Source organism: Apaloderma vittatum, unplaced genomic scaffold (genome assembly GCF_000703405.1).
Source record: "Apaloderma vittatum isolate BGI_N311 unplaced genomic scaffold, ASM70340v1 scaffold5727, whole genome shotgun sequence".
Taxonomy (NCBI): Eukaryota; Metazoa; Chordata; class Aves; order Trogoniformes; family Trogonidae; genus Apaloderma; species Apaloderma vittatum.
The window spans coordinates 32,837-45,336 of NW_009726594.1; the positions used below are offsets into that span (position 1 = coordinate 32,837).

Genomic DNA, 12,500 nt, shown 5'->3' on the forward strand with positions numbered 1-12,500 from the left:
GCTTAGTATTAGTGGGAAAATGGAGGGGGCAGATAGAGGCGTCTTAGCGTAGATACTTGGTTTTAAAAACTTCTGGGTCTATGTTTTCTGATACTGGAATGTAATCATCCTTCCTTTCTCTAGAAATGCAGAGAGAGGAAGAGTGCTGGTACCATTCCTGGTCTTCATAGCTCAGCATTGTCAAGGCAAATAAAATCTCCCTCATTGTCACCCATAATGTTTCCTGCACAGATATTACAGGTTTTATCCTTATCTGAAACTATGAACCCTGCATTCTATGTCTATAAAACATCTGTAGGTTGTAGAAATGTTTATTTTGAAAAGATGTGCAGAAAATCAGTGATGTGAAATTTTGTCTAATTTATTTGGGTGTTCTTGAGTTCATAATACATTGAAATAATGGTGGTTCACTGTGACCAAAACCCCCAACATATTTTAACTATTTGTTTTCACATTTAGTATAACATAACATAAATTCTGTTGTCAGAGTTAATGGACATAGTGCAGTCCAATCTATAGTCAGGCCAATTGAAAAGTATCTGTCAAGCATGTGACCTTGTTAGCACATTAACATTTTCACACTCTCAGAATCTTTGCAGAAAAACTTACATGATATAGAAGTTAGAATATAAGGTTCAATTTCTATATTTGCACTGAAAAAGAAGTAGATTATGTAGGAGGAAAAACTACAAAACTAGAAGTCTCTGTAAAATGTTGGAGTATGGTGCTTCAGTTTAATATAATTGTTTAAACTGGTGTTTCTACCCACTGCAAACACCTCAACATAAAGCTAAATTTATATGATGTAATGAAAGCACATCATGCCGTACAAAGATAATCTCTATTCATACCGAATACAAGAATACAGATTTTCTTGGAGAAATCCACTTTGTTAGTAACTGCAGTTCTTAGACACAAAATGCCTGTATTTAAGATGCTTCATTTTTATGAAAATGGTAATGAAATTGCATCTGTATGTTTGCATGTGTATATGTCTTTTCTCACGATCAGTGAATGTTTGCAGTTGGTAATAAATATTCAAGCACCTTGCAAATGTCCTACCAATTCCCTTTGCTGATCTGTGTGTGCCTGTGGGACTAGAATAGGAATGCATAATTTAAATATAAATTGCCTGATTTGCATATACAATTAGTCTAGCTGCAGCTTTGATCGTAAGCAAAAATTATTGTCCTGTATTGCCACTTAGATGGAATTTTAATTCACCTTGAATATTCAAAGTAAATTAAGCCTTGGTTGTATGGTTGAAGGGTATGATTTTTTTTCCTCTCCTGAGGCTTTCCCCTAAACAACATTTATGGTAGGGTAGTATAAGGGCATATTTTCAGCCTCATAAAAATAAAGGCATGAGTTTTATCTCTTAAATTCTCACCCCTTGAAAACTTCAGTTGAAACATCTCCCACAGGCAGGCACACCCGTAACACACGCACACACACAGAGTAATAGAACTCTTCTTTCATTTTAGTTATTTCAGTTTTAGTCAGTACACGGCTTCAAGTTAGTTCTTTTTTGTATTTTGCTTAATAACTGAAAATGGAGACTTCATGTACTCCTTAGTTTTTTAAACACCAGTTGCAGAGCTATGACGCATAACTCAAGAGTTACCGACTTAGTATCTGTACGTAAGAGTCAGAGCTATGTGCATGTGCATGCACACAGATACAGGGGCTAAATACATGGTCTAAAACTCAAACCCCTAACAGAGTTGTAATACTGAGATTTTAATCTACAGTAAAACATTTTTATTAGAAATCTATGTTTTTAATTAAACAGTACATTTAATTAAGGTGGGTTTTAAGTGGATGAAACAATTAAGTGCAAACACTTGAATGAAACATGTCATAATTAGTTTTAATAGAGTGTTAATTGGTACTAGGTTTGCCAAGTTAATAATTACTGCTTATTAAATTTTCAATTAATCATTGTCATTTTGCTTTGAATAAAGATGAAAATTAGATAAACTAATTCAGGGGGAGGATGGTTTCCTTGTTAATTAGAGCAGTTAATTAAAAAAAAAAGAAATTACTTGTTTTACTTGTCAATTAACAGACTGTTCATTAGTAAAATCTTTGCACTCTTTCTGCATCAAAACTCAAATAACTAATTTGTAACAATCCATATTTTCCGGAATAAGAGATATGACACTGGTATATACTGAAGAAACGACTTATACTGACTTAGTTATTTTGCGAGGAGCATAAAGGCTTGGTTTTAATGAAGCAGACTACCCCTGCTCAGTGTTAATTGTGCACTGATGCCTTGCTGGCTGCAGGGTGCTCAAGAGCTTGACAGAGCCAGGAAGTCAAGTCTTCACAGTGTAAAGCTTGGAGGAGAGATCAAGAGGCCAAATGAATGTTCATAAACAAATTTTAATTTTGGCTCGTAAAATTAAATGTCTAGGAAAAGCTATTAGACCAATGATTTAAAAATTTTAAATAAACTCATGAGGTTGATTTTGGCTTCATCTATTTATTAATTAACATATGGGGGAAAAAATTGTTAGTGACTATAAATCTGTCTTAATTTCCAGCAAAGATACATTTTTGAAAAAGTCTGTAATATTATATCTTAAATAGTAATTCTTGCCCAACACATTTAGTAGCCTGATGCACTGCAAAACCAATTTTCCAAGTAAAATATTCAAAAATATTTCAAAAATAACGTGCCAGAGATCTGAAATTTCCATATGTAGAGAACTACTGACTGTGAATCAAAACAGCAAGAATCGTCACAAGTGTTAAAAATTTGGGTGATGGGAAAGTAAAAGATGTGCCTGGGGGGTCCTGAAGAGTCTTGAGGAACTGAGTTCCTCTGAGTCCTTCCAGTCAAAATGAAGATTCTCAAAATATCGGCCGCGTTTCACGCATCGATCCTAATAGCCCTGTGCCCAACGTCCCATGATGACGAGGATTTCTTCCCTCCTTTGCAGAGGAAGCTGTCAATGAAGTGAAGCGTCAGGCGATGGCCGAGTTGCAGAAGGCGGTGTCGGAGGCAGAGCGGAAGGCTCACGACATGATCACTTCAGAGAGAGCCAAGATGGAGCGCACGGTAGCCGAAGCCAAGCGCCAGGCCGCAGAGGATGCCCTTGCTGTCATCAATCAGCAGGAGGATTCGAGCGAGGTAAGATCTTTGCTGGGCAGGCATCACACATGTCTGGAACCCCCGGGTATATCTGAGCCAGCTTTGGTCTGGCGCAGGCTGTTCTTGTGACGTGGGAGTTCAGTGCCCACCTTGAACTGCTCTCATGGTTGCTTTGGACAAATATTTTGGGGCACATGCTGAGCTCTAAACTCTCGTGGCTGTGTTGTAATCTGAGCCCCAAATGGCTAGTGAACTTGAGAGATTTTCTTACCTTTTGAATGTTCAGGGATACTTCTAAAGCACAATTTCTCTTCTAATTCAGCTCTTCAGTTGCTTTATTTTAAAGCAAACCATATTGATTAGATAATAAGATTGCTTGCTGGAAAATATTTCAAACTGAAATATAATTTTATTAAACAAAGAAATTATTCATTTAAGAGATTGTAGAGTGAGGTGGCTAAAAGCTTGTCTGGGCAAAGTGTTGAATGTAGAAGTGATTAACATGAGATGATGGTTCCTGTAGGACACATGAATGTAGCTTTGGAAGTGTTTCCTTATTTTGGATGTGCTGCTTTGGCTGCCGGGAATATTCGAGACTTGAAGAGTGGGCAAACACATTTGGAATGAGCTAAAACAGAGCAACAAAGAGCAACAAAATGTAGAACAAGAATAAGTATGATTTACTTTTGAGACCTGAGAGTGGAAGCTTTGAATGGCTGCGGTACAGGACATCCAGCAGCACTCTTAGCTGGAAGCTAAGAGTGAAAGGGCAGTGTGTGTTTGACCAGTGCTGCAGCAGTCTAGATAGCAATTAGATTGTACATCCGTTACAGAAGAAAAATGTCCTAGGTTAAAACTGTCCTTGTAAACAGACATGACAAAGAAATGGCATCAGTTAGAAGTTCACAGAATCACAGAATGTTAGTGGTTGGAAGGGACCTTGAAAGATCTAGTCCAGACCCCTGCCAGAGCAGGATCACCTACAGTAGGTGACACAGGAGAAGAGGTGGGTTTTGAATGTCTCCAGAGGAGACTCCACAACCTCCCTGGGCAGCCTGTGCCAGTGCTCTGTCACCCTCACAGTGAAAAAGTTTTTTCTGGTATTTTTGTAGAACCTCCTATGTTCCAGCTTGAACCCATTGCCCCTTGTCCTGTCATTGGACGTCTCTGAAAAGAGCCTGGCTCCGTCCTCCTGACACTCACCCTTGACATATTTATGAACATTAATGAGGTCACCCCTCAGCCTCCTCTTCTCCAAGCTAAAGAGACCCAGCTCCTTCAGCCTTTCCTAATAAGGGAGATGTTCCACTCCCTTCATCATCTTTGTGGCTCTGCGCTGGACTCTCTCAAGCAGTTCCCTGTCTCTTTTCAGCTGAGGGGCCCAGAACTGGACACAATATTCCAGATGTGGCCTCACCAGGGCAGAGTAGAGGGGCAGGAGGACCTCTCTCAACCTACTAGCTACTCCCCTTCTAATACACCCCAGGATGCCATTGGCCTTCTTGGCCACGAGGGCACATTGCTGGCTCATGGGCATCCTGCTGTCCACTAGAACCCCCAGTTATATATAATCTTCATCTCCCAAGGCCACTGAAATGAAGGGACACTACTTCCATGAAGTATTTGTTATTCTTGTCGTAAGGTCTTGGCTGTAGTAAAACCACTTTTTAATCTAAAATCTAAGTGTCAGGGGATTGGAAAAAAAGAGTAGATAGCGGTACCTGTTGTGTGGGGACATATTTGGGGTATGCTGGTGTCGAAGCACCTTCCATGGGCTGGATAGGCAGCACTGTAAAAGAGTCACCTGAGTTGAAAGATGCAGATGAGCTAGCTGCAGCATGCTGAGAAAACTGGCATAAATCATGAGTAGGTAAGTCAGTGGCATGCTGCAGTATACATCTGTAATTTGAGGGAGCGTAAGATTTTAATTCATACCAGGCTTCTCTGGAGATGAAAGACCATTGTGAGATCACTGAATACCCAAAGTTTCTCCTTAATGTGGAGCAGATGAATAACAAGGAGACAAAAGGAATTGATTTTCAGCATCTGAAAGTTTCTCAGGAAGAAAGGGACTAGGGGAAGTGTATGTACTCTTTAAATACTAACTGTTCCATTGTAGATTAAATGAGACATAAATTCAATTTATTGGCGTTTTGTATCTGAGATACTCAAGGACATTTTTCCTGCACTGTATTTGTAGAAAGGGCATTTGTATGACTTAGCATCATTAAAGAGCTGTCGTTTTGTGTGTATATGTATACAAGAGACTCCTGTTGTTAAAATCAAAATTCCAAAGGTAAATGCCTGTGAAGGAAACAGCAAATTAAATCTGTCTGGTGAACTGATACAGCATAAGCAGGGCAGAGGAAGTACTTATGTGCCAATACATACAGCTCGTTCTTCCACAAGCAAACGTGCATCCAAAGGAATGTGTAGAGAGTTTGTGTGCCGTAATTGAGTTCTGAGCAGGCCTAGCACTGAAAGAAGCTGTATAACAACAGACATCTTTATTTATTCTCTAGCAGAATTGCTTATAAGGTTCTTCACTTGCTGGAAACAGGACTTTAAAAAAACCCCAAATAATTATTTTAATCTTGTAGTAATGAAATGTAGCTCATAGGGTCATGGATGCTCACAAGGCTATGCAATCTTCAGGGAGGATACAGACCTCTTGGACCTAGAAATGAAGTCTAGTTTCTGCAGCTTTCACCCCCTGTAGTCATGAGTGGCACATCAGGGTGACTGTTTTGAGGTGAAAAATAAAAGTTTTGGTAAACCTGCAGAAAGAACTCATTTTTCTCAGTTTATATTTACAGGTGCTGGATTAATTGCAAAAGCTGATGACAGTGACACTTATTTGGGAGATAGATGTGTCTATTAAGTTTTATTATTAGTTCCTCTTCAGCTTCTATGCCAAACTCCAACCACTTAGGGCAAATTTTCTCACAATTACCAGTTAACTCACAATAACCAGTTAACTTTTTTTTAAATTCTATTTTTGGTAACTCCTGTAAGAGCAGGCCAAACTTTTCCTTCATCTTTCAGGACAGGAGATGCATTTGCCAGTGTTTAAATAGTGGAGATGACATCCTGTGCTTATCAGGGTTCAAGAATGAAACTTCACATTTGCTCTGGTGCTTGTTGTCTCTCGATCTTTCTGTGAACATCTTTCCTCATTTGTCAAGGTTGTAAGACTCCATAAGCTTCCTTCCGTTTACAACTTTCAGCAGAACACTTCCAGCAATGCAGAGTGGTGTGTATTGGAGTAATATTTCCAGACCTAGAATATTTCCAGTTCCAAATGCGGAATAACAGCTTCTGCAGTCTTGCAGGTCTAGAGGGAGGCTGAACATCCCTCCTCGTTTCTTACCCTTGGTGTGGGACTTTACACCAAGGCCTGTGAGAGAGCTCAGTATAGGCTGCTATATAATCTCCATGCGGTTTCTGACAGAGGATTTCTCCCACGGGTGTCATTTGTTCTTTTGGCTGTTGAAACTATTAATGGAGATGGGAATTTGGCACCAGATTTCTAATGTATCAGATACAATTTTTGTCTGATATGGCCACTCCCTCTCTATTGGCAAGGTTTCTCATGTAGAGCTCTTCATTTGTTATTCAGTAAAATGCACTCTGAGCATAGCTGAGGTTCCTTGAAGCTGCTCTGGTGTGAGAACTTTGTGGCATGATTTTTATCGCAGTCTTCTCCAGAACTCAAAAGTTATAACTAGTACTAAGACTTAAGATTTTTGTAATTATTTTAAGATAATACACAGTCTCCTCATCCAAGACATTTCTTCAGAGGTATCACAAAGAGAAGTAGATGGCTTGATTATATTTTTCGTTGAGGTTTTTTGTGTTGTTTTGGAGGTATTTTTGTGGTTTGTTTTGCTTTGTTTTTAACCCAGAAAAATTAGCATCCCTGAGTGAAAGATTATCTGCAAGAAAACAGTAAATTTTGGCATGTTGAGCTGACTGAAGTAAAATAAAGGGAACTGAGGACAGTGAGAGGACTAATAGGAGAGGTGTGATATTTGGAAACATTTTGATTTCGGAGAAGTGGTCTGCAATATTTTGTGAATTAATATGTTACACAGTATAATTTCAATTTCTGACCCCAACCTGATCCCTTGTTGAACTACTTTTTTTTTACTCATGCTTGAGTTGTTCATTATGATTTAACTCGCAGTGCCACTGCTTCAGCGTCTGTACATTTACTTTCTAAAGATTTCCATAGTTACTTGGCATAAGTCCTTGTGACCGACCAGGACGTGTTCATAATTTTCTGTTATTTTAGTGAAAGGTTGGCTGAAGACCAGCTGACGGAGCACACTGCTCTTGGAAAGCAAAAGGACAGGAGAAGGCCTACCTGTCAGCATGGCTGTTCCTGAACCACAAATTATTTCTTTACCAGTTCCTTACAGTTGCTTGACAAAGGATGACCCATTCATCAGTAGTTGACTTGGCTAAGTATAGAAACATGTGTGAGCAGCCTACTCTTTAATGACTGCCGTGCTTGCTTTGGCTGCAATGTGCTGTTGTGCAAATCAATTTTAATAGTAAGGGTGAACAGCTTAGCAGAGAGACTGGCTGCCCAGATTGTAGGGGGTGAAAAAAACCCATAAAAACATCTGTCTTTCTGCTCTGGTATAAAATGCCACTGAAAAATCTGACACTCAGCGTTCTTCCTCACTTCTGAGTAGAGTGGGGGCTGGGGACGGGGAAGGAACACAAATGTTTCAGTTCTCTCTACGTAAAGCAGATGCTGACATCTGCTCGGATAAAACAAGTGTGTAACTGGTCCAGCACTTCTTTTAAGAGATGTGTAATGTTAGGGCTTGTTTATATTGCAGCAGTTTATGTTGCATGTGAATGTCACCTGATGTTTTGAAGACAGCTGGGTTCAGTCTCTGATGACCAATCCATTGAGACCAGGACTGTGCCAGCAAACCTGGCTCTGAGCATCAGATGCTGTGATTCAGGCAAGCCTAGTGTTTAGGCTGGTATTAGATTTAATACCTATGTCAGCTAATGTTTAATTTTCTTGGCTGGGCATCTCTTAGAAGCTAGCACATCATCCCCCGCACTGGTGGTGGGTACAGAGGCACCAGAGCCAATGTGTTCTGTGCAGGATCAGTCCAGATGTGATGTGAACATTGGCACTGCCCCGGACTGCTGAGCTCAGCCTGTCCAGCCAGCTTGCATGTCTCTTCTGTATACTGTTCTCCACACTTCTGTTTTCAGGATTTAGCTTCTCTCATGCTGACTTGTATGAACATGGATGTACTCCACACAAGACTGGCTTGGGCAAACCTGGTGGGTTCGGTGGCGTGTGTTAGGTGCTTTACTAGAAGCATATAAAGGTTTAAATATCTTTGTGTGGAAGCACTGCATTTTGGTGGGAATTTCCAAAGTACCAATGTGTTTTGCTTTCTAGCGGGTCTTGGGTAGAACTTTCATAAACAAATTTGCTGGGTTTTTCACACTGGTGTTCAATGGCTCGTATAGTCCTCATTTATGCCACTGTGGTTTCAGTGATTTCTAGAAGATCTTTTTCTTGCGGTTAGCAGTGATAGAGTTTTGAATGCCATAGGCATTGCAGAACTGGGAAAAAATCTCAATTCTTCATACTCAACTATTGCTTCCTTTCCTGGTAAACTGGGAAAATCCAGAATTTGTCAAAGATGACAGAGCAGTGTTTGACACTGTATTACAGCATCTCGGAGTTCATCATCTCTTCGACGTGTCACAGTCTGGTTTGTTTTTTTTTCTTTAAGCAAGCTCTATTCTGACTCTCAGCTGGAGATGCAGAGGGAAGCAAATACTCAACTGTGGTTGAATATTTCAAAGATTAAAGCAATGAGATAGGCAAAAATTATTGACAAATATGTGTCTTCCTACTGGAGACCACAAAAATGGAGACCATTTGTTTTTAAGAATTTTCATGATGGCAAACAGAAGTTTCTGAGTTCTGTTGTTTGAAGGTGGAAGCTTAAGTGCATGAGAATTAAAAGTCTGACCTAAGATAAGGCTCTGACCTGAGACTGATGTTCCTTGTCAGTTGAAAGAGGAGAATGAAATACGATCGGTGGAATAAATTCGGAGCAAGATTCCCATCTGGTGTAATTTAGCCCAATTTCATTGAATTAATCCATTTTCAAGGTAGTGAAGTTAAATTAAATTATGTAGTCTGAGAATCTGGCCTTTTGTATAACCTCACTGTTTCACAGGAAAATCAATGCAGAGTTAAATTGTAATCCAGTCCTTCTTACAGTTTTAGCTACATCTGGAACTCTATAAAGCATGAGCTCGAAGTACCGCGTAGTTAAGTCACTGCCTAAAGACAGAGGTCATAGACCAGGAGAGGCTTTGAGAGGTCTGCTACCTCCTTTCCCTGATCAACACTAGCTATATCATTCCTGTAAGGTACCTGTTTTTCCCATGCCCTAGTGATGGAAATTCTCCAATGCCTCTAGGCAACTGGTGCCTGTTCTTAAAAAGATTTCTCATAACATGTCTTTCTCTTTCCAACTTTTCTTGCAGATTTTTGATCCTATTACTTCTCATGTTCATCTGTGTAGGCGCGGTCATTGCCTGTTTCACCACAGTAGCCTCCGAGATATTTGAGTACTACCATCCCTTCTTGGGCTACCGTCTCCCCTTAGGTTTAATGTTATGAATTTGTTCAGCCTCTTCTCATAGTTTGTCTTTGTCTGACTTCTGATTATTCTTCTGATTATTCCTTTCTCTGAGTTCTTGTCTTATTTGTTTTGCTGTGTTGGAAGTACATCATCCCAACCTGGACGGTACTCCAGGCTGGGTCTTGCCAGTGCTGGTAGATGGAGAGTCTTAAACCAGGTGTAAAGCAGTCCATAATCCTGTTCATATGCCCTTGTATGATGATTACCATCTTGTCACCAACACGATATTGTGGTCTCGTGTTATCTGAGGTGCTTTCTACATGGTTCAGCCAAGATGCTCCATTTTGCTGGTACCTACTAGAGCTTTCCAAAATACCTTCAGCATGCTCAATCCCATAGCGAGCTTAAGTGTTGTTCATGATATCTGGATCAATTGGAAATACATGAACAGGGCCATGTGAAACACAGCCCGGGGTATTAGCAGGCACATTGAGCCTGACTTTTCTTTAGTAGAATTTGGGCTCTGGAGCTATCAGCCAGCAACGTGAACAGAAAGCATCTATTGCCAGAGGTTGTGATGCCTGAACGTGATCTTTACTGCTCTTTTTCATTTGTCGCGCATGGGAAGGAGCAATGAATGGCCACAACGGTGAGGGCTCAAATGCGACTACTATTGCAGTGCAAGCTCCCTGTGGCATGTGTGTTTGTTTACGCTAATTTGCACTGTAGTAATTTTTAAATGCAATAAGTTGTTGCTTAAATGTGAGCTGTAAAGTTTATTTTGAAATTCTTGTATTTTATATGCTTTTATTCCCACAATTACACTAAAGCTGTAATGACCTTTTAAATTAGAAATAATATGTACAATGGACAAAATCACATACCAGACAATGCAGGACACATTAAATGATCATGTAAGGAGCCAGCTTAGAGCTTTGCCACTTCGTTAAAATCTTGCACTTACGGATCACTTTTCATGTTCTGTACAGGCTGGTAGTTAGCTGATGTCTGTTGAACCGATACAGTTAAATGACTGTTTTCTGACATCAGTGCAGATCTTGTGGTAAAATCCTGAAATATCTTACGGTGGCTCTGGTCACATCTGGAGGCAGTTCTGTCTGTGCAAATAGGCCTTCCCCACAAACGGAAGAAACATGAAGATTCCCCAGAGGTTTGCTTATATTAACTAAACAGATATTTGAATGGAAGACGTTTTAACACCCTTGTAATAATTCCAGCACAATTAAAGCACACACTTCAGTGTTGCAGTCAGATGTGCACAAGGGAAGGATGGATTCCTGCACCCGGGCAGGTGCTGGCTGACTTCAATGTTATTCCATATGCGGAAAAGTTTCTTTTCAGCAAAGTCTGCGTAGTGAGGTTTTGTACATGTGTATTTTTTTTTTTCAGACTGAGGGGATAAAGGGAAATATGGGCCACCAGGGCTGGCAATTTAGTTGGAAATTAGTATCTAGGAGGTCAGCAGGCTATGGCAGTAGGTGGAGATTCTGTGCAAGCATGGTTGGAGCAGAATTACACCTTGTGTATTGATCACGACACAAGCATCAAGCTGCCAAAATGAAACTTCCACAAATACGATGTGACTGTTGAGAAATATTAGTATAGTAAAAGGAGAATCCAGGTATATCACAATCTGTTCTCTTTCTGGTCTGTAGGATGAGGCATTATATCTCCTTGAAATGCTAATACACACTTGCCAAGTCATTTTGGTGTATGCATAAGTATGTCTGTGCATGCACATGTTCACAGTGTTCTAAATTACTTATAGTGATTTTTCACTGTGAAGTTAAAAGGTCTTTTAAAGAAAAGGTGTTCAAGAATAGTACAACTATGCATTTCCAAAGGTGGATTTACCTCTCCAGCACTGGACAGAGTTTAAGCAAAGTGAACCCAAAACAATGAATACTGAATCAAAACCAGGTGATATCAGACAAGGAGACTGAATTCCTGACATTTAACTACCAGAAACATCTGTTTCTGTGTGTTAGTAATTCCATCTTTTTTTAAAAGTGTTTTTAAAGATGGGAACAATTTTATGAGTAAAAAAAAAAATTGTCCCCAACACATGTATCTGTAATTACTTAGTTTAGTCTGTGTGTTTAATCAGTATGAATTGAGAATGCTGTGTACATTTGATTTCAGTCTCAAAGAGCAATTGAGCACTGGACAGTTACTCTTCCCCCATCTGCCAGTACGTGCCTATGCCAAAAAAACCCAACAAACCACCAACCGACCAAAAAACACACAACTAACCGCCAGCAAAAAGGGCGAGGCTGGAACTAGTACACAGATATTTTCTAGAGAAGCCACTTGACTCTGATTAAATGTCTAATTTCTTTAAAATATTGTTCTGGATTTAGGTCTTTGTCTGATTCTGAAATTGGGATTTATTTTTTTTTCTAGTTGAGGAATATCGCTTAAAGGTTGGCTATGTTCCAGCATCCAGCTGGCATAGCTGTAGAGTGTGTGAAAGTGAATCGCATACATATTCAGCAGTGGCTTCCCCATCCTGCCAAAGATTTGGGCTCCAGCTTAACTGTTCACTGCCAGAAGTGCCACTGAGTCAAATGGCGTTACTCAGACAATTAAAATCAAAGTTTTCCTGGGGTAACAAGTCTTACCTGTGTGCTAGGTCTTTTTCTGCCTGTCTTGTGTTGCATTAGTCTCTCTTTATTTTTGGAGAAGCAAGGTTTTTTATGTGCATATTTAATTATTTGGTTTAAAAAATCTGGCATAGAAGC

The 12,500-nt window shown here is 39.8% G+C and overlaps 1 protein-coding gene across 1 annotated transcript in view; it reads left to right on the forward strand.

The window, feature by feature from the left end:
• The window catches only part of RUNX1T1 (runt-related transcription factor 1; translocated to, 1 (cyclin D-related)), a gene marked incomplete at its 5' end in the record, with an annotated part of 45,166 nt that overhangs the window by 31,655 nt on the left and 1,011 nt on the right, over nucleotides 1-12,500 (forward strand). The window contains one exon of the mRNA XM_009873336.1: nucleotides 2,949-3,139. Within this exon, the coding sequence (XP_009871638.1) occupies nucleotides 2,949-3,139 (191 nt within the window). The remainder of the gene's footprint in view (nucleotides 1-2,948; nucleotides 3,140-12,500) is intronic.